Below are 24,334 nucleotides of genomic sequence, written 5' to 3' on the forward strand. Positions count from 1 at the left end.
ATATTTAAAAAAATATGATAAGTCAACATTTAAAGTGTAGTATCACTAGGCTTTCTCCACTTCATGTTAGCTAGCACACAATGAGCCACTGGTTTTAGTTTGATATGCTATAATCATGTGCACTACTCAATAAACCTGTCCTATGCTAATAAAAAAAAGGAGCTGAGATTTGATGTTCCTGCTCTGTACTCCAACACCCTGACAGGGCATTAATCAGTTCAAACAGGCTTTATTGACAACAGGGAGGAAAAAACAACCTTTGCCACCATCTGATTACCTTATTCCAATGAAAATCCACAAACACATTATTGACTGTAACTGAGGGTGACACACAAAGCTAACATGGCCAAATATTTGCTGCCACGTTACACAAGCCTCAAATATTTATCATTACACTTTTACTCCTCTGTGCTTTCAAAATGTCAGCAAAGATGGCATTCAGACTCCAACAGGCTGCCCTCTGAGGAACACTGTGATTTCATTTCTGATATATACAGCAGAAATGCCAATGAACTGCTGTGGCCCAGATCAAAACAACTGAAAGTAAACGTGCAACGGGTGATTGTTTAATGACAGAAGACACGCATGTAAACAGGAGACGGAGCAGCGATGGACAGTTTTTGGAGGTTAGTGCCTTTTATAAAAGCGTGTTCTACACTAAGCACCTTCAGTGCTGTTATGGCATAACCAGGTGTGAGTGGGCATACTTCATCTCACAGGTATACACTGAATAGTTAGCAGTGAGAGAACCACTTATGTTATAAAACAGCTGCTATACCTCACTCTGTGCAGATGACCTTCGTCTACAATCATCTACAGCAACGAGAGGCTATTGTAGAGCCAGAATGTACTTAAGAAAAAAGATCAAAAGTGAAAACTTTGATACAATAAGAATGAGTAAAAAAAAAGAAAAAAGAAAAAAAGATGACGCACAGCCAGCAATTCTCCAGTTTTGAATGGTAGTTTTGAATGTAAATATCTCCTTCTTGTCTTCGTTTGAAGGCCTTTCAGGCTAACGTACTCAGTCTTTCCACTCATCTTGTGACGTGGCATCTTTAAAGAAATGCTGATAGTTCCTCAGTCATCCCATTGTTACTGTTCACAGTCAAGTACAGCAAAGTGCACCTGTTCTACGCCTTATGTTGACATTTTGTTCCAACGGTTTTATGTGGATTTGCTTCGATATCACCTTGTAGATAAGATAAGATAAGATGACCTTTATTAGTCCCACACGTGGGAAATTTGTTGTATATTATTATGTTAGAAATTATAAGCAATACATGAACGCTATCATTCTAAATATACTTTTTAGAAGTTCTAAATTAGTTCTAAACTAGTTTATTATAATTGAATTTTGTTACTATTTTCATCACTATTTTGATGGCACAATACGGAAGGGAAAAGTCCACACAAGGCTCAACTGGGAGAAACAGACATCACATAAACTAAGTCACCCAGAACGTTAATGAAAGAGCTCATATCATGAGTTCGGACAATAACTTTAGACAATACACCAAAGTGATTCTCCTGACATCACCGGGTTTGCTTTCCTTTAACCCCTTATGCAGTCTGTACATTTTGTTCAGCCTTAATGTCACTTAAGATTATGTCGGAATTACAATCTTAACTCATGTTGAAGCTCCACGTAATTGCCATTTTAACCAGTACCCTCACACCCAGAAGAAGAAGCAGTGGATACTGAAATTTTATCTTCAGCTTACTGGTGTCAGACGTTTTCTCCCGTGTTAACTGAATCAAACTCATGCTGCACTCTCCCTCGGGATTTCAGGATCTGACACTAAGCAAGAAAGTTCACACACCGATCTAAGCACTGATCACGTGGGCTGGTAATAATAAACACCACGTGTCTCAGCAGGTAATGCTCGATATGAGCCACACTTGTATCACATCATTTCAGGAAGTCAACAATAAAAGGCAAAATAGCTCACAATGCATGAACTCGGCAGCCTTTACCTCATAAAATGATTACAAACAAGCAACGGTGTGTGTGTATGGGTAGGTGTGTGTGTGGGGTGGGGGTATTTATTTTCCTATAGGAGAAAAGTTTCTTCAGTTTCTTCAGTTTCTTCAGCCCAAGGCTGTCAATAAAGGTGTTAATCAAAAACTGAAAACTAGACGGTTTTAATTAATAATTTGTATAAATATATAAAAAAGACCCTCCGGATACTCCGGCTTCCTCCCACTGTCCAAAGACATGCAGCTTGTGGGGATAGGTTAATTGGATAATCCAAATTGCCATTAGGTGTGAATGTGCGAGTGAATGTGAGTGTGAATGGTTGTCTGTCCTGTGTGTTGGCCCTGCGACAGACTGGCGACCTGTCCAGGGTGTACCCCGCCTCTCGCCCCTATGACAGCTGGGATAGGCTCCAGCGCCCCCGCGACCCTGGAAAGGATAAGTGGAAGCGAATGGATGGATGGATGGATGGATATAAAAAAGAATCTAATTTGACATTTTTTACAGTTAGAAAATAAAATGATTCCAAGCCTCACTGAAAACTGTACTTATTGAATAAGGAAGGTATGAAGGTTACATCGCTTCACAAACAACTTGAAGGCTGCAGCATCAGCAGCATAAAGTATGGCTCCCTTTCAACTGCAGTGTCACACCCAAGGTAAATGATAATCTTGTGGATTCTCTGAAGATGCATCACAGAAAGCAAAATGCAAAATAAAAAACTGTTTGTGTAACACACAAATTGGGATCCTTCCACCGAAGGTAAAGTGATGTTTATCCGTCTGTGAACTGGCCAGGTTGGTGGAGTGCTGGATTTGTGTTTCATGTAAATTACACATTATTTCTGTCTGATCACGTGTTGCATATGAGTTTGTTCTGTCACACTACATGATGCAGACCTACATTTTGCCATTTGGCGTGTAACTACTGTACAAAAGCTGATTGGTTCAGCTGGAACAAGAGAACCTTTGCTTTGGATCGGTTTTTTATCATAATATGACATTTTGACTAATTTAACATGTTTAGAACCAATTATTTGCTATCAAACAACCTAAAGGAAACACACAAAAAAAACAACCCACATCTGCTTCTTAATCAGTTTCCTCTACTTGTATAAAATGTCAAATTAGCTCGGGACTGGAGCCGACCACACAAAGATATTTTAATGGCTGCAGGACATTGACCGTAACAGCAGTGTGTTTTGATCATTCTTAGAGTTGCAGCTAAAATTTAATTAACACTGACATATAATATTTAGGGAAAGTTTAAAAAAAAAATCACATCTTAGTGAGAGCAACTACACTTGCCGCCAGCAGCAAAATATAAATCTGTTAATCCTCACAATCTTTTTAATTTAATCTTTTAAACTGAACCGTCGGCAACAGGCGCGCCGTCTTTAAGTGCTCTTTGTAATCATGATTATCACAATAATTCTGTTAGTGTGTTACATAAATGGAGGATTAGCTGGATAATCATTATATAAACATAAACACACATTATGCAACCCTTAATACAAAAGTAGTCGGGGCACTGTGTAAAATGTAATTGGCAACAGAATGCAATGATTTGGACCTCCTAAGAGCAAATTTTAATCACAATCGAAAACATATTAAATGGTTAAAGTGAGACATTTTACTATTTCATTCATAATTTCAGCTCATTTTGAATTTGGCAGTAATATATCCCAACTGTGGCATCCACAAATGCAGGTCAAACCTTTATCGTGCAGACAAGCAGCCAAAGGTGAACACAATCCAGAAATGCTGTCGTCTTCTCTAAGTTAAAACAAAACAAAGTTATTGTTTTGTTTTAACTTTTTTTTTTAATTTTGGAAAACATGGATGGAGCGAGACCATCTGGCTTGTTCTCAGGCAACAGTGCCTATGACATTGGCAGTTTGCAAAGGGGAAGGCTGTGCGTGTTTAAGCTAGACAAAGCTAAACTAAAGTGCATACTGCAGCTATCATGGCACGGCTTGGCAGCAGAAGACTCCAGGTTCGGAGCATCATGATACAAATAATACAACAAAGAAGACACAGAACTGTTTAGCACCAAGAATCTTCTATCAAACAAGAATGGACCAACATTCATATCTAAAACTCCAGCAGCTGCTCTCCACAGTTCCCAGATGTTTACCGACTGAGGGGAGATGCTTAAAATGGTACATCTTCTCAATTTAAACACTGACTGTTTTATATGTTGTACTGTGGACAATATATGTGTTTATGAGATTCGGCTTTTATTTACATTTTTCACAGCGTCCTAACTTTTGTGGAATTGGGGAAATATTAGTATTCAACCAAATGACCACTTTTTTTCCTTCAAACGTACTCACCAGGCTGTACGCTCTCACACTCTTGTGTGTTACACTTTCGGGTGCTGTCAGGCGGTGGCTCGTGGTGACATTGAGCTTGATCAACTTCTCCATCTGTCTCGGCTCTGGTGTCAACACATTTAATAAGTCGATGCTGCACTCCAACTCCGCAAGAAGCTGAACACTGCACGAAGAGAGGCAAACAATTTTAATGTGTTTTAAAGGCAAGTGAAACAACGTTTGTCTTGTACAATAATATCAGTGTTCCCCAAACTCTTCTCCAAGTTTATGATTGACAATTAAGGGCCACATTTCAACTGACACCAGTTAAAATATTACAAGATGTGCAGAACTTCTTCAGCTGTCAGTAAAGAGGATAGTATATTTTTGACATTCTCAATCTAAAAGGTGAATCTGAGAGGCCCCAGCGCTCCTGATTGGCCTGATTGGCCCCGATTCACTGATTCCGACCTGATAGACTGATTCTCCCCAAACTCTACTCAAACGCTTTGTGCTGCTCATCTGGGTGTCTCATGAATTCTCCTGAAAGATTCTTGAAAAGCTTTTGGTCGGGTGAACAGGTTACATTGGCAATACACTGTGCATAGTCTGCAATGAACTCTTTTATAGGATTGCAATTTTTGTTTAAGGATTTCTACTCCAGAAAAAAAAACAAAAAACCGCTGTATGAAATGAAGGACATCAAATTATTTTGTGGACTTCTATGCAAGGTAATCATGATCCTTTCGTACCTCAAGCAATAACACTTCATCAACAACAGGGATGTTCTCATGATTTTGGTTTTTAAATTCAATCAGCAATGCTTTCGTAGTACCTGTCCCCATGATCCGGTGAGCCACTGAGCACAAGGATGGCTATTACATGACTGGATGGTGCTGGGCTCATGGTCTCTGTCGCATTGATCCTCCTCCGGACAGGTGACGATACGCTGCTGTTGACCTCCTCCGCACACCTCAGAGCACTGACCAACCCAGAGCACAACAGCAAACACATGGAGGCTGTAAATCTCAGTGTTTAGGTTGACTGATTGATTCTATGGATTTCAGACATTAAACAAATCCAAGGGGATAACAGAGATGTTGAAATATCCACAAAACACAGCACCGCATTTTAAAAAAAGAACAGTAATCCCCCCCATCAAAAACACCCGAGTACAACAAAAATAATTTGATGGCTTAAGTAAAAATCGAAAATAGATTCCATAAATACGCCACAGCCTGACTCCTATAAGCCTCTTTGGTTTTCAGCATCTAGATGTGTAATGACAGCCTTTCATAGCATTGTTATAAGAAAAAAACCCCATTATGGCTGTGTTACTGGCACAACACACCTACACCAAATCATGACAGCCATGTGGACGCACCTCTATTATCTGTCAACTATATTGAGGAGCATGCCCATATTGTACAAGTAATAGAAGCCCCGTTCTTATACTTTGAAGTGTAAAGTCTTACAGCCTTGACTGAGACGACTGCTAAGCTTAGATGCAAGAAGAAATTTGAATGCAACAAGATGACATTTAATGCCCTTTTTTCCCTCTAAACTTTCCAAGAAGCTAATTTTTTTTAATTGATTTGATAAAAATTAAATTGTGGAGGCTTCTTCGACATTGATAATCCATTAACTGTGACCATTTTCGTTACGTAAAGATTATGAGGTAAACCACTTAAAAGAACAAAGTCTTCGGAAACGTCACATTCTTCGGGGAGTTGAAAAATGTTAACCCTGCAGCCAAAGTCATATTCTTGGGTGCAGGCAATCATAGACAAACAGTGTCTACCAGCTGACTGTCTTCCAGATTTTTTCTTTTTTCCACTTTTCCACTTAGAAATTTTATCTGTGTATACAGAACTGCATTTCATCACAAAGTCACTAACCCTTTGTTTGATATTACTGACCTGACCCCAGGAGGAGGTGTACCATTCAAGACATGGCTGAAGGTTACAGGGCATCGTCGTTTGGGGCCTGGAGGACATGGCTCGGCAGTGGAAAGGTCGAAGGGGTCTTTGGTCCCTCAGGTCAAAGCACTGAACCTCCCGCAGTTTAATGCCGCCTTCACAATTCTTGGAGCACTGTGAAAACACATGGCCCAACAATTAGAGACAGAGTAAAGTCTTCTGGCTCTGTGCTCCCCCCTTAAGGCAATCATGTGAATTTGACCACGTGTTTTTTGTACCAGCAGACTTCTCTCCAGTAGTTTCTCTCCATTGAAAAAGGCCTTTAAGCCAAACGGTTGTCTTTTCCACTTTTTGTTCATTTTTTTTCTGTTGAGCCTGAAAGAGCACATGCCAGTAAGCAGTAGCCATGTGTTGTGTTGAGCTTACCAGTAATAGTTTTGTGTAACAGTTGAGAAACGGCTACAATTTCAGTGTGTTAGCCCATTTTCAATGTAATTTTAGCCTTGCGCTAACTGCTAGATACTTGGGGAAAATAATCAGTAAAGTTTTCGGGATATGTTTTGTGTTTACGTGAGATGTGCATGAAGTTTAATGACTCAGAGTTTGATATTGTAAAAGCAAGTAAATGACATCATAAATATAACATATTGTTTTTTTCTTTCTGTATCACAGTGCCTCTGATAGTAAACACCTAAAACGTACCAGTTGACTCCTGGATGTTTATTGTGGACTTGTTGTTAGAAATCAGCTTTACAACTTAGTGAAGGCAGAAAAGGCATAACTTCACCTACTTCCAAGGTCTACAAAGAGCAGAAAGTCTGAAGAGGGTAAATCATCAGCAACACTTTCAGTATAAAGGGCAGCTTTATTGTCTTGCTCTTTATTAGCCTGTAGCCTTCATCAGTGTAACCCATGAATATAAAGGAGCTTCATTTGCAGTGTAATTTTAACGTGTTTTTTCCACCCCAGAAAGCTGGTATCTAGTCAGGTTAGTCAATGGATGGCTTTAAAAATGTATTACCAGCAATTCTTGTTGCCTTTTATTTAGTATAACTTCAACCAGATGATCAGAAGTGGATTAATCCATGAAATCTTTAAACAGCAAGCACAACTTTCTTCTCATTGCCCTACCTGTCCAAAAAGGCACAACTTTAACCTATTGAGGCTCATCACTTTCAGTTTTACACAGAGAGCTGGAAACAAGAAGATTTAACACAAACAAAATGATGGTTTTATTCTGCCTTTTGTACCATTTCCATATGGTGCTCGTTTTCTTACCCAAATCTGCGTTTACAGAACCACACAACTCGATTTCTTCCGTTGTATGGAACAGGTCCATTCCACGTATGAAAAAAGTGATGTGAAAAAATATTTTCACATCACTTGTTTTCTAGTGGTGGTTTGGCTTACTGCGTTGGACAGGCGACCCATAAGTATACATGCATTGGTCTTTCTCCTGTCTTCTCTCTTCTACCCCATTACAACAGAGTCAAACTTTCTCTGTATGTATTATTGTAGGGTCTACCTTACAATATAAAGCGCCTTGATGGGACTGTTGTTGTGATTTGGCGCTATATAAATAAAACTGAATTGAACTGAACTCGGCACAGAAACAATGGTCTAGCTCTTTTTTAAGAGATCATTTTGTAAAATGAACACTCGTGTTACTTGAGGCAGATTTTTTTATGAATTGTTTTTTATAAATAGTTTATAAATCAGTGGTTTTCTTAGTAAGCATTTCAGGCTCCAATATCTAACAGCCAGTAATGATATGGATGAAAAACATGGTTTACTTCTATGCAAAAGGTAATATGTCTAAAGTCTGCACTAAGATTGAGAGTATGAATCCATCATCATGGGGAAAAACAAAGGTGCCATGGCAACAGGATCTAACACTGACCTCCCCAGGGAATGTTTTCATATTTCTCTTTGCATTAAACAAAGTCTGATTCAGTTTAAATTGGTACATCATTTGCACTGCTCAATGGTTAAACTTGTAAAAAAAACCATATCCTAATGTTACCCCAGCATGTTTACACTGCCATGAAGCTCCAGCTACTCAAGCTCATATGTTTTGGGACTGGGAATTTTTGACGATTTTTTTTCAAGCCCCTGCCATTTTTGTGCAGAAAAACAATAACACTGTCCATATATCTTCATTTTCAAGGTCTCTCTTTTAGAGGTCATGGTTCCTGCAGCACAACCAAAACCAATCGCTTTTGCTTCTTTATTGGCCTGAAAACATATTCTCTCTGACAAACCTCCATCTTTCACCATGTGGATGAAAGAAACGCTTTCTGTGACTTTTCACTGAATGTGTAAAAAAAGAAAAGGCGGCAAAATCACAATGCGATGATGTTTACTCCTTCCATAAATGTATACATTCTTTATCTTATTCATATCCACCTCCATGTATTATATCAAAGCTGTTTTCTTTTTCTTTCCATGGTGTATCTGTAATCCCAGGGGGTGGCGAACATTGCATCGGTTTGTTTGTTTGTTATTGGAAAAACTATAAAATAAGGTTGCAAAAAAATAAATCTACAGCCACGTCAGAGTCTGCTTAAGGCTGAGTAAACACGACACTGAGCTCAATGCAAACAAAATGCCAACATGCCCACATTTATTACACCATGCATAATGTTAGCTGTTGTCCAACTTTGAACGAGAATATCAGACACAAAGCTTTGACTTGCAAATCCAGTCAGAGATATTAGAGTTCAGTCTAGACCAAAGTCCTAGACAAATCACCGTTGCCTAAAATCCTGCTGTAATAAAAAATAGTAAATAGAAAAGTCCACCTTACTACAATTTTATTTATTTAACTTTTGATTTGTATATGATATATACATATATATGATATATGAAACAAGTAGTCTCACCTTACTCCATTCCCCGACTTTCCATGTAGAGCATGGGCGGAGGTAACACCTCTGGGCAGGTGCGGGCCTCTTTGTGGGATCACAGTCCGACTGTGATCCAGTACTGCAAGTCAAAGTTCTCCAGATAGCACCGAGTCCACAGGTGGTGGAGCACTGCCCGTAAACATAACTCATATTAGAATAATTTTGTGCTGCACAATTTAATGGCCGGATGCACAAAGAACACCAGCATGCACAAGAAACCCACGCCTCTCGCCCTATGACAGCTGGGATAGGCTCCAGTGCCCCCCGCGACCCTGAAAGGGATAAGTGGAAGCGAATGGATGGATGGATGCACAAAGAACACCAGCATGCACAAGAAAAGCTTGTGGATAAGAACACAATTGAAATTTAGAGATGTTTTCGGTATTGAAGCAGTTTATTATGTACGTTGACACTTGCTGTGTTAACCCTAGCTCAAATCTTGTCCCTAAAGAAAGAAGATAATGCTTTTATTTTGTGTTTTTTTTTATTTGCCTGGAAAATAAAAGCAGGTGTAATGTGTAAATTATTTCATACGTACAGCACTCCAGTTGCCAGCAATCCAGTAGGCAGCTGCAGTGTTTTGTGTGTGGACGTAAGTTTGGACAGATGTTAGGACAGCTGGAAGGGTTGGCAAAAAGGGCACAGCAGGTATGGGCGACTCCGAGTCTTGTGCTGATGTTGTGCTGTGTTGAGGAGTGGCTCCTGAGCTTGTTGAAACCTGGTATGAAGAGCCAGGATCACTGTTAATGCCGCTCCTCACCACGGGTGGAAAGGCTATTTCATTGTAGTCATAATTCACTACATCAAACAACGGAGCTTGAGATGCGGGATACGTCCCAGTTGTTTTAGTGAACTCTGGCTTTGATGGAATCGGTTTCATCGTATGCGTTGGGAAATCAGCTGGAGAAAACTGAGTAGGAGGTATGATTGCTGTTCCAGTTAATGATGTGGAGGCCTCTTGGTTACCTGAGATTAGCAGAGAGGAAACAGGGGGAGGAACGGATTTCTCAGAGGCAGGAAGTGAGGTTGTGCTGAGGTCTCTGTCGGTATCCCGTGAATAATTCTCGGTAGTGGCGTATAATGTATCAAAATTAGTCTGATCCGTGTTGACATCCTCCATTGTGAAGACATTTGAAAATAATGTTGACCCACTGGGTTGAGGTATTTCTGCAGTATTTTCATCCAGAGGAGCTTCAGTCTTAATCTGAATTGTAGTTTTTGATGTGGGGGGGCCTGAAGGTTCTGGACTCTCGACATCCTCTTGGTCTACAGAGATATAGTCATAATTATCATATCCCTTTGTTTCCTGAGCCCCTTCAACAGTGGAGTCAGGAGTACTGATAGCTGTTAGTTGTCTCGGAGTAGAAACAGTCTGCTTTGGAGTCATAGTGACATCCTCAGTGTGATTTTCCTCCTCACTGAAGCTGTCATAGTTATTTTCAGCCTCCTCTGCATATTGCCCCCATTTCACATCCTGTAAAGGCTGCTTTGTAGTGGAACCCAGACTAGGCACTGCACTAATGTTTTCAGGCAGCCACAGAATGCCATGCTTCTCTGCCGCTGGTTTTGATTGCTGAGTTGTAGACAATAGTGGAGAGTGAGTGGTCGACACAGGCAGAAGAAAATCCTCAGAAAGATAGTCATCCAAGTTTTCAGAATTTGTTTGCGAAACCTCTTTTGCCGCTGCATTTTTACTGTCCTTTGTTATGTTCACTTTTATGTTCTGAGGATTTTCCGTTTCCAAAGTGTAGGCAGTGGGCTTTGGAACGGCTGTCGTAGCTGTGGGAGTGGCTGCAGTTTCCATGTGAGCATCTTCTTTCACACTGTGGGTTGGCTCGACCTCCTGCGAAACACTCAAACCGTGACTGTCTGAATTGTTTCCATTGCTCTCAAAGTCATCTGACAAGTCCTCATGGAAGTTGATAAAGTTGTAGTCATAGTAAAAATCATCCACGGGGACATAGTTGTCCTGAGAGTGATCAGTATTTTCAATGTTGTTGTGGTAGTGGAAATCTCCCTCAACGATGTCATTAAGGTCGTTATGAACTCTTGGCTGCTCTCTGGTGGTGCTGTACTTGGGAGGAGGTTTGACTTCGGGTATGGGGTTTATTTCATTAAGCACTTCTTTGCTGGACCAGCCGCTTCCAGACCAGTCGAAACCTCCAAAATTATCGACAATCTGTGGACATTCCTGGATGTAGCAGGTACTGACAGCTAAAGGTTTCTTTTGGGGGTCACAATCAACCCCTGTGTTTCTAGAGCAGGTAACATTACGGTGACGTACTCCACTTCCACAGGACAGTGAACACTGTAAGGGAAAAGAAAAGACCAAAGCATTATTAAGCGATGCAACAGCTCTGTTGACATTTTCTCAGGTCTACAGATTTACAGTGTGCTTAAAAAACATAACAAAGACTATAAAATGTGTAAAGGTCTGTTGGAAAACAATATGATGATGTCTTCCACAGCACTGGTACCCGCAACAAGCTCAGGTTTAAGAGGTGTTCCAGGATGCTAGACAGCTGGGCAGCACAGGACTTCAGGACCTTAGGACTGATGAGATCGGGGGTCTAGACTTGGTGTAGATGATCGAGCTGTCACCTCACCAGTCGTGACAGTCATGTGTCTAGGCAGGTTAATCTGAGAGGAGGATGGACAGCAGGGAGTTCTGAAATGGAGGTAGCTGAGGAAGGCTGAGGAGGTGTTAAGATTGGTGCTGTGTGGGGAAGGGCATCAGCCACACCTTCACTTCATGCTATATCTTTCTCAACTTGTTCTTGTCCCAAACAGGCTGAGCAGTTAAGACTGTGAAGGAGATGAATATCTAAACCATACATTTATGGTCATCCTTCAAACAGTTGTGGAGAAATACTTTGGTCTGGACAAAAGATTTCCATATATCCATTCAAAAGGCCTGGCAGAAGTAATAAAGTACAGAGAATGCTGAGAATAGGGTGAGGTCAATGCTCACATTTAAACACCCTTAAATCTGGCTTCAGTTTTAGCCAATACCAATTACTTTATTTCACACTGTGTCTATGTGTAACAGAGACAGAGAACTAGTTACACAAAAGACATTTAAGCAACCAGCAGTGTCTTAAATGATCAGTACCACTAAATGTGTATAACAACTGAATTGGATATCAAAAATGTTTTGTGTGAACGAATGCTTTCAAAATAGAAAAAACTAGAAAACTTTCTCCACGATTGGTAAATAATTCATTTCCCCCAAATGTGAAGCTTGCTGTAAGAAATTCTGGTTAAACCTGAACCTCAGATTCTGACCCACACTCACCTTTGACCAGCTGCCAGTGGTCCAGTCTGCTGGGCAGGGAATGTGTGTGTTGCAGGAGGATAGTGACTCAGGTTTGGGGATGTGTTCACAGTTACTGGGCTCCAGGGCTTTCTGCTCCTCCACACTTAATGCTTGAATGCAAAGAACTGTCCTTTTAGTTTGGCCTGAGCTCCCACAGCTCGCTGAGCATTTCTGCCACTCCCCAACCCACCATCTACACAACGAGACACAAAAGATTACACTGATTTCAAATGCAATGCTATGCTTAGGGTAGAATAAGAGTGTATTTAATGACTGTGACAATGCAGATGACTCTCGGTGGTTTTAGATGGCTGTGTTACAAATGTTCACTGAGTTTGGTTTTATGGTCCCAAGCACATCATGTCCACACTGTGCCTCCAACAGAATTGCTTGTCAATAGTAATATCTCAAGCTGTGCTTCACTAAAGGACATTTCTGGCCACGAGTGAGCATTTTGAGATTATAATGATTAACTATATTGTCACAAGAAGACACTGTAGTTCAGATAGAACCAGTGGAATGGACAGATATATATTCATTTTTTTAATTATTATGCAGCGATGTAGTGAGCATTCATTGTATATTTGTTTTTTTGTTTTTTTATGTTTGACAATTTAAAAAAAAAAAAAGCTTTTATGCATACATAACAGTATAGTTACCCTTTATATTGCTGATTTTTCACAGTGAGAATGTAACCATCCATCCATCCATCATGAATATAAACCTCGCTGCCTGTTTTTGATGTGTGTCTGTTGTAACTGACTTTTACAGATTACCATCAACACTGGAAATAAATATTCTAAAAAAATCTGTTATAATGTTTCTACATGCAAAATCTTTACTGGCATGTTTTACATCTAACAGAGAACTAAAGAAACTATTTTTCACTCCCTTTTTAACAAGGCATGGGAACAGCAGGGAGCTCTGCATATTTGATTTGTGTAGATTTATTTTATTTGTTTTACATCGGATCTTCGTCCTTATGCAACTCCAAAGTTTCCTCACAGACAACTAAAAGTGGCTAAACTTTGTCTTTGTAAAAAATCTAAATATTACTAAATACAGGAAAAAAATCATCTCCACATGAATATGTCTGTGAAGGTTCTCTGTCATCCAGGCCATTGTAGTCTAAGGAGCTTGGAAAGAAGGCGCCTGGTCCTTGAAGTCGGTTCACCTCTCATCCGAAGAAGCTTCTCGGATGAGAGGTGAAATGTCTTCAAGAACGCCTTCTTTTCAAGCTCCTTAGACTCTCCACATGAACTGAAACAAATAAACAAACAAATAAATAAATGATTAATTATTTCTGCAATTTTTTTTAAATTTTTTGTTGTTCATAATTCAAGCACCGTCTTTTAAACATCAATTCTAACATCCCACAAAAGCGTGAACGACGGCACTCCTGCAGCTTCCAGAGCAAAGGGTGGATCCACTGGCCAAACATCCTTTTCCAAGAAGACACTGGGCTCTTAACACAAGACGTACTTTGGTGCTGTCAAATGCATGGAAGTAAAAATGCCTGCTGGCTATTTCACTTCTCTTGTTTTGTCCAATTAAAAAAAAGAGTCAAAAGGTAATTTTTTTTAAAAAAGAAAACACATAAGAAACAATTTGTCTTCAAAGGCTTGAAAAAATAAATTAAAATAAAGGGCAAACTGCAATTTTTGAGTTAATTAAACCTGTTACAACATGGAAATTTATTCTGTAGACAAATATTAAACTTGCTGTAACTTTAGGTTTGGCAGCTTTGATTGTTTGATGATTGTAGAACACGCAGAATTTTTTTGTGTGTGCGAGGGTTAAAGCACCAACACTGCAGGTGTCCTTTTGTAAATCTGGGAGACAAAAAAACAACTCACATGGCTGGACAAGGATCCTTATTACAGCTGGTTTGGTTGTGGTCAAGTCGGGTTAAGTGGTCACAGAAATGCTCCTCAACTATCCCAGTTGTCTTTTCCACACAGTGGATAATCTGCTTCTGAACACCTGAAATACAGAAGAGAGAAACTTTCTGTGACACCTAGTACACAACTTATAAATGATTATAAGAAGCAAAACAAAAAGTGTCGACATATTTATCCGTTACACATATTAAAAATCCGACACGAAGGGCTGTAAAAAGATGTTAACAAACCAGCCAGGTGGTTTCACTGTTCAATTATTATTTTAAACTAAAGGATTACATTTAAAGGATTTGCAACATAATTAAAAATATGTGTGGAAGTGGAAAAACAGAGCTGCCCATTTTAATGTACATTTTATTTGCGAACCCGTTCCACGGCTTCCACAACAAAAGTCATTTTGAACCATTTAACATTAAGAAAAAAGACTGCTACATTGGCACATCTGTGTTTTGATTCATTCGCTTCATTGTGAAATGATGTATGCCGAGATAAATGCTGCTAGCAATGTAATTGAGCCAAAAAACGGAGAAGAAGAAAAAAAACGTATATGAAACACATTTTGAATCTTTGCTTGAAATCCATTTTTCAGAACATCACTTTAAACCCAAACATAGTCAAAGCCTATTCCAGTTAATTTTAGTTCATGGAGGGGTTGGTAATTTGTTTACCAAACACAAATTAACTCACTTGTACTGCTCAGAATTGGTTAAATTTACTACAGTATCACACAACTAGTCTCAAAACCCACATAAAACCCAGTATTTACAACACTGTCATGTTGAGCCACCATGTTGCAACTGACTGAAGGCGACTGAGGCCAGACTGGTGGCTGAAAGCTGGCACTGCTGGCAAGCCTGACTGGATAGAGGTACCAAGATGAGGTTATCCAAGCTGTAGCTGTGCCACTCTTGTGGCAGCACACTGTCCTGTGGCTATTTCAGCAGGACAATGCCGCCTGGGTTTACGTGTCAGGATGACACGTATCCAAAACCTTCCTTGGCCAGCATTCAGTCCCGTTTGTTCCTCCTATTGAATATACCTGGGGACACGCTGGCTCGAGGCGTTCATGAGAAACATCACAGTCAATAAACCATTTTTCAGATAAACCAAGAACCTGCATTTTTGTGACTAATATATAAAACTGATCTAAATCCATATGCCTGTGGTTAGGCAGTTAAGATCTATCGTTCTATTTCAAACATATGGACAACCTTACAAGATATATAAACAAACGCACTGGTAAAAGTAATTTAATGGCAATGATTAAAACAAGGTAAATAAAAATAGTGACTCAAGATGAGTTAAGAAGAAAGAAAGAACTGTGACAAAAACATTTTAATGATGACAGGTTTCCTTTATTTAAGCGATAGAGAAAACATTTTAAAGCCATTTTTTAAAAATCTCTGTAGGCAGAGTGTTTGAAACATGTGCATGTTTAAACGTGAAAGGATTCTGAATAAATGTTAAAAGTTTGAACAGTCCTCTTGAATTTTAACATTATGCTGAGTACCGTCTATGCAAACTGCTCCTATTCCAGTGATACCTTTACTTTTACAACAAAAAATCGACCAAATTCTCAAAGCTTTTTTCATCCCATATTTTACAAATTTGTTGGTTGTTAATTTTAGCCGCCTAAATGGTTACACCACAAGAAAAGATATCAACAGAATCGTGGTGTGCATATACGGATGGTGAGTCTTTATGGTTTCAAACAGCATTGCACAAACTGTACCTAATAGGCTGACAACAGGTTTATCTCATGCGAAAACGCTCTCCATCATTCCTCTCACTCTCCTGAGGGGACTTTCATCCTGTCGAAGCAGAAGACAACCCTCGGCTCACAGCGCCCTCTGCTCTGATCCTGCTGAGGGCCACAATGCACATTTGATAGCTAATTTACACCTTCAAAGATACGTCTTAAGGGTCATGACAGCTATGTGAGATTGGAAGCCGCACGGAGACAGAAAGAAGAAAAGAAATGAAATGGGGGGAAAAAAAATACAGAGAAACACCCCATATTGATGACATGATGTTTGTGGCTAAATTGAAACACTACTTGGACAAATAATGTTCTCTTGTCGTGAATTCTTGGTACACCGAGAAGCTTCTGAATGTGGGTAAAACAGGGACACCCAGGGAAGATAAAGGATCTCCAGCTAGATATACCACTGTACTGTCTTGTTAGCGTGTACTAACTAACGAATACTAAAGCAGGTGAGGTTACTGTATTAGCTCTTCTGCACTTCTGCTGCTGCTGCCCTTATGGTATTTTCAGAATTAAGCCTTTCACTTCCAAATCTCTGAATCCCACCAAGTCTAGACAGCCCACTCAGTAAAATGATTTCCACCAACATATGCAGATGTTTCAGCTTTGGTGATCAGGATGTAGAAACTGAGTGGCATCCAAATATCTCTGATGGAAAATGAATCATGTTTTAAAGCCAGGAGCAATCTGAACTCTGGGAAGAAATGGTCAACAAACACAAGGAAAACATGCAAGCGCCACATTAAGAAGAGCGCTGTTATATCGTGAAGCTCAGACTTTTTTTGTGTATAGCGGCGATATTTATCAGTGAGTCACCACGCTATGAAAATTGTAATCCTATTTAAAAAGAAAAAAAAAAGACTAAACAATAAAGCATTATCAATGCTTTAGTAAAGGAACACAATGTGGTTTGTGTCAGTTTTTACTTGAAGCGAGGCTCAATAGGAATTTCCTCGCTGGTGGTTGTAAAGTGATATTTATGAAAGGATCAACAAAGGCAGTAATGAAAGACACTCGGTGAAGCTTGTTATTGTTACAAGCACTGGCATGATTAAATTCATCCAAGGCCATCACTCTTGAAAATGCATTTCAAAGCAAAGTCAAATCTTATTTTTCATTTGTCTCCGAGAACAGGACAACAGCTTCACTGATTTAGTTTGATTCTCATTGAAAAGGCTCTGACTGATCTTCAAGCTCAAAACAACACCCCTATTTGGGAGGTTAATACAGATTTCCAAGTTATACAGATAAATGATGTCTAATAAAATAAAAGCCTGAAAAAAGAAGAGGAAAGAAATATCTAAACACTGAGCTTGCTTGGCAAAATTGGACAAGCTTTAGCTAACGATTAGGGCTTGCAGAAACTTGTTTTACCCATTTTTACCCATTTGGCTGTTTAAAGTGGATTTCAACTTCTTGCATTTCTGAATACCATTCAATTACGTATTTTCATTTCCTTTTATCTTATTGGAGAAGAAGACATACACTGGTGTTTTCCAGAAACAGAAGTCAAAAGGGATTTTTACATTATTTAAAACAACATTTAAAGAGCTATATGACAAATAAAGAGTTACATAAATAAAGAATAAAGAAGTAAACCACATAAAAAATACCAAAGATGCAATCCCGAAAACGAAAAAGTAAACATCGAAGCAGAGGAGAAAAATCTCCCAGCTTTAATCTTTATGTTACAATCTAACACTACCACTACCACACTGTTACCAGATCATCCAAAACCAGAGGCAGACTGGTGCTCACTATGTAGTGACTTTAAAACAACAACAAAAATTACACTTAAAAAAGACAACAGAAAACCTTTCATGCCCACATTCACCAATCACCAATCACCCTAAACCCAACTACCTGGATGTCTGTGGACTGTGGGAGGAAACCCGATTACGCCGAGAGAACCCACACAGACACGACGAGTCCACACAGAAAGGTCTCAGCCAAACGGTGGATTCAAACACAGGACCTGACTGCTGTGAGGTAATATTTCCAACAACCATGGCACCATGGTGACAAACAACTGACAAGTGATATTTGCTGATCAAATGTTATGCTATACAGCAGCGGTCCCCAACGCCCGGGACACAGACCGGTACCGGTCCGTGGATCATTTGGTACCGGGCCGCAAAGTTGTTAGAGTGGTTAGTCGGGTGTGAAATTTATGGTTTTCAGGGTTTTTATCGTTAGCTCGGTTTCCCTGGGTCTTTTCGCGTGTTGTAGTTGTGTGTCTTATTTTGAAAGAAAGTGTTACCATAGCAACCAGCGAGCATTAAGGCGCAGAGAGGAGGATGTTACTCTCAATGTTGTTGGCGCATTTCAGGAGAACGCTGCTAATAAAGTTACACAATTACACAGTAAATTCCCATTTATTATTATATTTACAACATACCACAGTTTTTGTTTTGGTCATATCATTTTATTTTGTTGTATTTATCCGCGTCACCTTAAAGGCCGGTCTGTGAAAATATTGTCCCAAAAAAGGTTGGGGACCGCTGCTATACAGCATCCAACTGGGCACTAAAAGTCCTAAAGCCCCACCAACTCCATCAGTCTATTCTTGGATACATTATAGTACAGCTTCAATGCTAAGACAAGCTTTAAAAGTTGAGTAATCTAGAAAATCAATGTCAAATCTAAAAGAACCACTCGGTCAAGGTGTCCGCGAGTGTATGTAAAAGGGATGAAAGGACTTCTCAGAAAGGCATTTCTTTCTTCTTTAGGAAACTTCCCACACATTGGGAAATGCATAAATCCAGAGTGGGTTTACACAAGGCTGACAAAAAAAAGTCTCCACCTCCACCGTAATCTTCTGTATTTCTCGTCTTTGTAACCTGCAAAATGAGTTTGATTCATTACGCGACAATTTGACAACCTTGTGAAACTCTGAACTGACAAATGAAGCCATTACAGTATAAAAAGAAGAAACCCAACTCTCCCCAATGAGCAGATGTGAGAAGAAATTAAGAAGGCGAAATCAACTGCGGGGCAAGGCTCTGGGAGGGGGTCCATCCACCAGGGCCACACGGGAGAGTAGCAAACAATTGATCAAACTGGCCTTTTTAATCTTAACAAGATTTTTCTATTTGAAATGTGTGAAGCAACAGCATAAATGCTTCTTAATCATTCTTCATTCTTTTGTTGTTTCTCAGAAACTATTATTCTGATTTAGAGTCAGATCAAGGATTTGACTGTCTTGTGACAAATTAAAGTCACCTCATTTTTGACCCCTATAGTGAGCTGATGTAGTAGCTCTGCTTTGCTGGCTAGAGCAGAATATCTGTAAATCAATACAAAACTGTTCTGAACAATCACTTTTATCCTGTGAAGAAACACTTTTTGTGTTGATGGGAACGGCCTCATCCAGGATAACAATGTCTCCACGAGAGCTCAGTCATGGGTTTAATGACTCTGAAGATGAATATCAATCATTGATTTCACTGGTCTTCGCATCATTAAACGCCTATGGGAGATTTTGAACAGTATGATCCACCACCATCATCAAAACAGAATTGTCTCCATTCCTCCACATGCAAAAATAGTTGCATGTGGCACATTTTCCTCCATAATCTCTCTCACTCCCCGTACGTCTGCCCACTTATGTATAGCAAAGCTGTTTCTCTTACCTGTTCCGCAAGTAACGCTGCATTCAGTCCACGAACCGTATTTCCAGTAGAAAACTGACAGCGGGGTGTTGTTCTTTTCTGAGACATTTTGACTGATGGTGTACTCGTACCTCACTCCTGGATTGGCCTCCTGAAAGAGAAGCTGTAACACACGAGAGAAGAAACAAGAAACGTTTCATGGCAACAGAAAGTGAGGTGCAAGGTAGAATCGAAAATAGTTATGCTGAGTGGTAAAATTTTGCTTCCCTTATCCTCTCTAATTTGCACAGCTGTAGACTATTTCCAGTGTCAACAAAAAATATGATAGTTACTACATTTGCTTATTTGGAGCAGAACTTTATGCAGTCTAAAGACTTGGGTTTAAAAGTTTAAAATATGATAGTTACTCTTAAAAACCACCGATGCAGCTGAAACCATTTTTTTTGTCTTAATGAAAGTAATCAAAATGCAAAGGACTTTGTTTCCCAGCCTTTTCATATGGGAATAAACAGAGTCTTTCCATATGACTTAGAAAGGGATAGAATGCATTTAAAACCGTGGGTCTACTCATACCTGAATCCACAGAAGCTCTGTAGTGGGCCCTGGAGACGTCAGGTTTTCAAGCTGTCCGGTCCTCTGGTAGGTGAATACTGTTCCAGCTGCCTTGTATTCTCCACTCCACTGTATCGTCCAGCCACCATTCAGGAAATACTTGCTGGGATTGTCACTTCGGAGTGCCAAGAAATTTCTAGCTTCACCCAACTCCTCAATGTGAATGTCCCAGGCTCCCTCTGGGATCAGTCCAATGTCTACATAGCCTAAAGAGATGTCAAATTTTAGTGAAAGACCAAACTTTGTGAAATAGAAATATTCTGATACGTGGTGAACAAAAAGTGCAGATTATGGTGGAGAAAAAACAAATACTTAGTGTGTATTATGCTAACGTAAGGGCATTTAGAAAAGAGGAGAAAATGGAGTTAAGTTGTAAAATAGCGACCTATGGTTCCAAATTTGTTTTCAGTCACTGTAACAAATGTGTAAGTCAGAATTTATACCTGGAAATCTTCCAGGTGTTTTAAATGATGTATCCACAAAAAAGACATTCAAAAATGTTACAACTGTAAAAAACATACTATTTTGAGAGGTTATAATCTGTTTTTTTCCCCACAGCAAAGATTTTGTGGAATAACATGTTAAGACAACAACAAATAAATCCTGAACTCTGAAACAGAAACAGCTCAACTCAGTTTACCCATCATCCCTTTTGATTTCTTACATCTGTTCTTTGTACAGATCTTCGTGATGTGTCAAAATAACTTTTGTGAATAGGGTTAATGTAAAAAACAGAAAAGAAAACAACATACCCAGCCCTTCACTCTCTTCAAATGTTTTCCTCACAGTTGTACAGGTGGAGCCGTTACCATTGCACACTCCACAGCGATCCTCTACAGCAGTGGAATCTATCGCGTAATCACAGCCTATATTCTGTTAGAAACATGCCACAAGAATGATCAGTATCACGATAACGGACATTATGTAGCAAATGTGACTTGGTAACCCTTCGAACAGTGGTAGTTCCTGTGTACATCGCTTTCTAAAAGCCAGAAAAACAGCAGAGACTGTCTCATGTACCTTTGACTTGTTTGGAGTGGGCAGATGATCCAAATGAAGCTCAAAGTAATCCTTAATACTACAGTGTACTATTTATTTATTTACTTTTTAGGTTGGGTTTGCTGGATACTGTACTCTTGCATGGTGCAAATGAAGGCACAACATGTAATCCAGATAAACACAAGGCAGCAATCGAGCAAACTCTGTAAAAGTGCTTCTTTTACTTAATTCCATGTAAACAAAATTTGACTTTGGTAAAAGTGCAAACACAATAGCAAGAAAACATGCCTTTTTTTTAAGTATGCATTATGCAGAATTGCATCTATATAATATAATAAATCATATGCACTGATGTTTAATTACATCACTATCTTGCTACCTATCTTATGGATTTAGCTGCCAAATCAATAAATTTAAACTGTGCATTTCAATATATTTCTTAATTATGTACATGCAAAGGCAGAAGGCTATTCAATTCTATTTTATTCTAAAGTTAAAGCTAGGCAAAATAGCAAATAAATAGACATTCATAGCACAATAATACTACTGAAAGAGTCGAAATCAGCAGAAAACTGAGTACCTCAAAGTTGCATTTATATACAGTACTTGAATAAAGGTATGTACTTATTTTTTATTTATTTATCTGACCAAACTTAGGATGGGAACATGCTTCCCGTGGTGTTCCTAGATTACACATGTGATTAATACTTGCTTTTTATGTTACGGAGAATCAAATTTCTTGAATCGAAAACCACAAACGGGCCATCTTAGACAAAGAGCGTGTGGGTGTGTGACAAAAATGTCACAAAATGTCATGAAGTCAGATACCCAGAGTCAGAGACTGCTGTCCACTCGGTACCCAAATAGTGTCTGTTTCAATGACTGGCATTTTAGCCCAGGGTGATAGGCAAGAACAGGCTGCTATCTTAAGATAACAGCCTCCAGATTTTTTTTTCCCCGTCTTTCCTTCTTTCTTTTCTATTTTTTTTTAATCAGCATGCTTATTGTCACCCATAATGTCAAATGTACAAAATTTGCCAGCAGAGAAAACAAGACGAGCACCAACTCAGTTTACTGCATGAGCGACAAAGCACAAACGCAACAGAAGAAAAAACACCCCCATCAATCAATACAAAGTTTTGCCAGTCAAGAGAGGAAACACCTTCAAACCTGAGGACAGTATATATGGAATGCCTCGTATTGTTTTAATACCTTACAAATGCTGTTGATGCATATATCTCGCTTTTTGTTGCCTTCATAACAAGGTGTCCCATCAATGACAGCATCGCGCATCTTCTCAGAAAAGTTTTCATTCAGTGGACGGCAGTGCAGCTCACAGGGGTTCACTGTTTTCAGAGAGAGAAGCGGTAACAAAGTGTTGGCGTGAAAATGGAAATTTAAAAAACAGAAGCAACAGCGGCTGACTTAAATTTAATCTGCTCACCCGTGTTGATGACTGCCTCCCACTTATAGAACTTGCCCTTGTATGGCTGACTGTTGAAGTGACTACACTGGATGTCCCTGAACGTGGGCAGGTGATGAACACAAGGTGCGGTGTTACAGATCTTGTACCTCCGTCGCTCTCCCAGACAATACTTCCCTCTGTACCTAGGACTACAGAACAGGGAACAATGTTATTTGAATGCTTTTGTACTTTTTTTTGAACAAGCTTAGGAAGCATTTGTCTCTGAAGCACAGAACCAGTAGACAAGCAGCGGGTAAATTTAGACATTACAAAAGCCTACACAGATGTATTAGAATAGGCCACATAAACATGTGAATAACAATTATGGGTTGGCGGTATAAAAAGGAACTTTATACTTTTATCTAACCACCCTAAGATCATTCGCCTGTCCAATTTTATGAAACAAGCAGTCAAATGTAGACAACATACCCTTTCAAGCTGCACTTATTTGCATTTTCACTGCCAGGCTTTAGCAGAGCTTCAAATACGTTTCTCAGTTTTGGTAAATAGCAAAAACATTGCATGTTTAAATCTTTGATTGCAGTGAAACTACTGTAAGTGTGGTTGGGGTTCTGCAGTTAATCATGTTTATTGTCTATCGGAATATTGCATGACATCACCCTTTGCTGACATATTGTTGACATATTCCAGTTATTTCATTTTCAATTCCACATTATTCACTTGTTTATTCAAGAGAAACAACACAGTTTAACACAGATCCACTATAGAGCAGGAAACTGATCTGCTGCATGTAGAGAGCTTCTACAGCTGCAGTGCAAAAACTGGATTTACAAGATTCAATTACATAAATCTGTAATCAGCCATAAATGCAAAACTACAACAAATACACATATTAGAAGAATATAATATAAAACAGTTGCCTGCGTACGATTTGTGATTATTATATTTTATTTGAGTTCAAAAATATTTTTTACTTTTACAAGGAAAAAACCAAAATCGCTCCACCATGTATTTTTCCTACTTATACAGAACTAGTCTTTGGTAAAGCCTGTGTGGGTGCTCGTCTTATGTGTAGGGTTGAAAAGTCACATGCCTTCACCTTCAGTTTCACTCTGTCTCACTGCCCAAACCCATCTCAGGTCAAATAAGAGCTCGAAGCCTTAACATCAAGACTTTTCTACATTTCGGTATCGACACGGATCCTTAAATCACTTCACAGAGTTCAGAAGTGGTGTTTACTCTGCAGAGTCACACACAGATCTGCTTGTACGAGCTCATCCTCACCAGAATGCCATCCAGGTTTACTGCAGCTACGTAAGGTTACCTACAGGATCTATGTGTGCACTTAGCCATATGGCAACAGTATAACTTCAGTAATTAGTGACAGCTGTTAAGTATTACTGACACAGCGATATAACTGATGAGGGTCATAGCTGTAAATGTACGCAATGTACACCTGAGTCAGGATAAACAACCGCTACAGAGTTACACAGCAGGTGTCCACACATTGAGTCCTAAAGTTTAATAACATTAACATGAAAATTTCCTTTTAATGTTAATACAACTAATTCAAGTACATTTTTCTTGTTT

General features: G+C 39.3%; 1 protein-coding gene across 2 annotated transcripts in view; it reads right to left on the reverse strand.

Moving 5' to 3' along the window:
* Nucleotides 1–24,334, reverse strand: part of adamts7 (a disintegrin-like and metallopeptidase (reprolysin type) with thrombospondin type 1 motif, 7) — a 74,968-nt gene that overhangs the window by 10,933 nt on the left and 39,701 nt on the right. For both annotated transcript variants that reach the window (XM_025902909.1, XM_005455666.4), the window contains exons 12-23: nucleotides 22,763–22,932; nucleotides 22,531–22,664; nucleotides 21,072–21,192; nucleotides 20,281–20,525; nucleotides 19,729–19,870; nucleotides 14,287–14,413; nucleotides 12,410–12,623; nucleotides 9,653–11,422; nucleotides 9,091–9,243; nucleotides 6,209–6,382; nucleotides 5,125–5,271; nucleotides 4,311–4,473 (exon numbers count right to left, since the gene is read on the reverse strand). In XM_025902909.1, coding sequence (XP_025758694.1) covers nucleotides 4,311–4,473; nucleotides 5,125–5,271; nucleotides 6,209–6,382; nucleotides 9,091–9,243; nucleotides 9,653–11,422; nucleotides 12,410–12,623; nucleotides 14,287–14,413; nucleotides 19,729–19,870; nucleotides 20,281–20,525; nucleotides 21,072–21,192; nucleotides 22,531–22,664; nucleotides 22,763–22,932 — 3,560 coding nt within the window. The remainder of the gene's footprint in view (nucleotides 1–4,310; nucleotides 4,474–5,124; nucleotides 5,272–6,208; nucleotides 6,383–9,090; nucleotides 9,244–9,652; nucleotides 11,423–12,409; nucleotides 12,624–14,286; nucleotides 14,414–19,728; nucleotides 19,871–20,280; nucleotides 20,526–21,071; nucleotides 21,193–22,530; nucleotides 22,665–22,762; nucleotides 22,933–24,334) is intronic.

This window comes from Oreochromis niloticus, linkage group LG1 (genome assembly GCF_001858045.2).
Source record: "Oreochromis niloticus isolate F11D_XX linkage group LG1, O_niloticus_UMD_NMBU, whole genome shotgun sequence".
Taxonomy (NCBI): Eukaryota; Metazoa; Chordata; class Actinopteri; order Cichliformes; family Cichlidae; genus Oreochromis; species Oreochromis niloticus.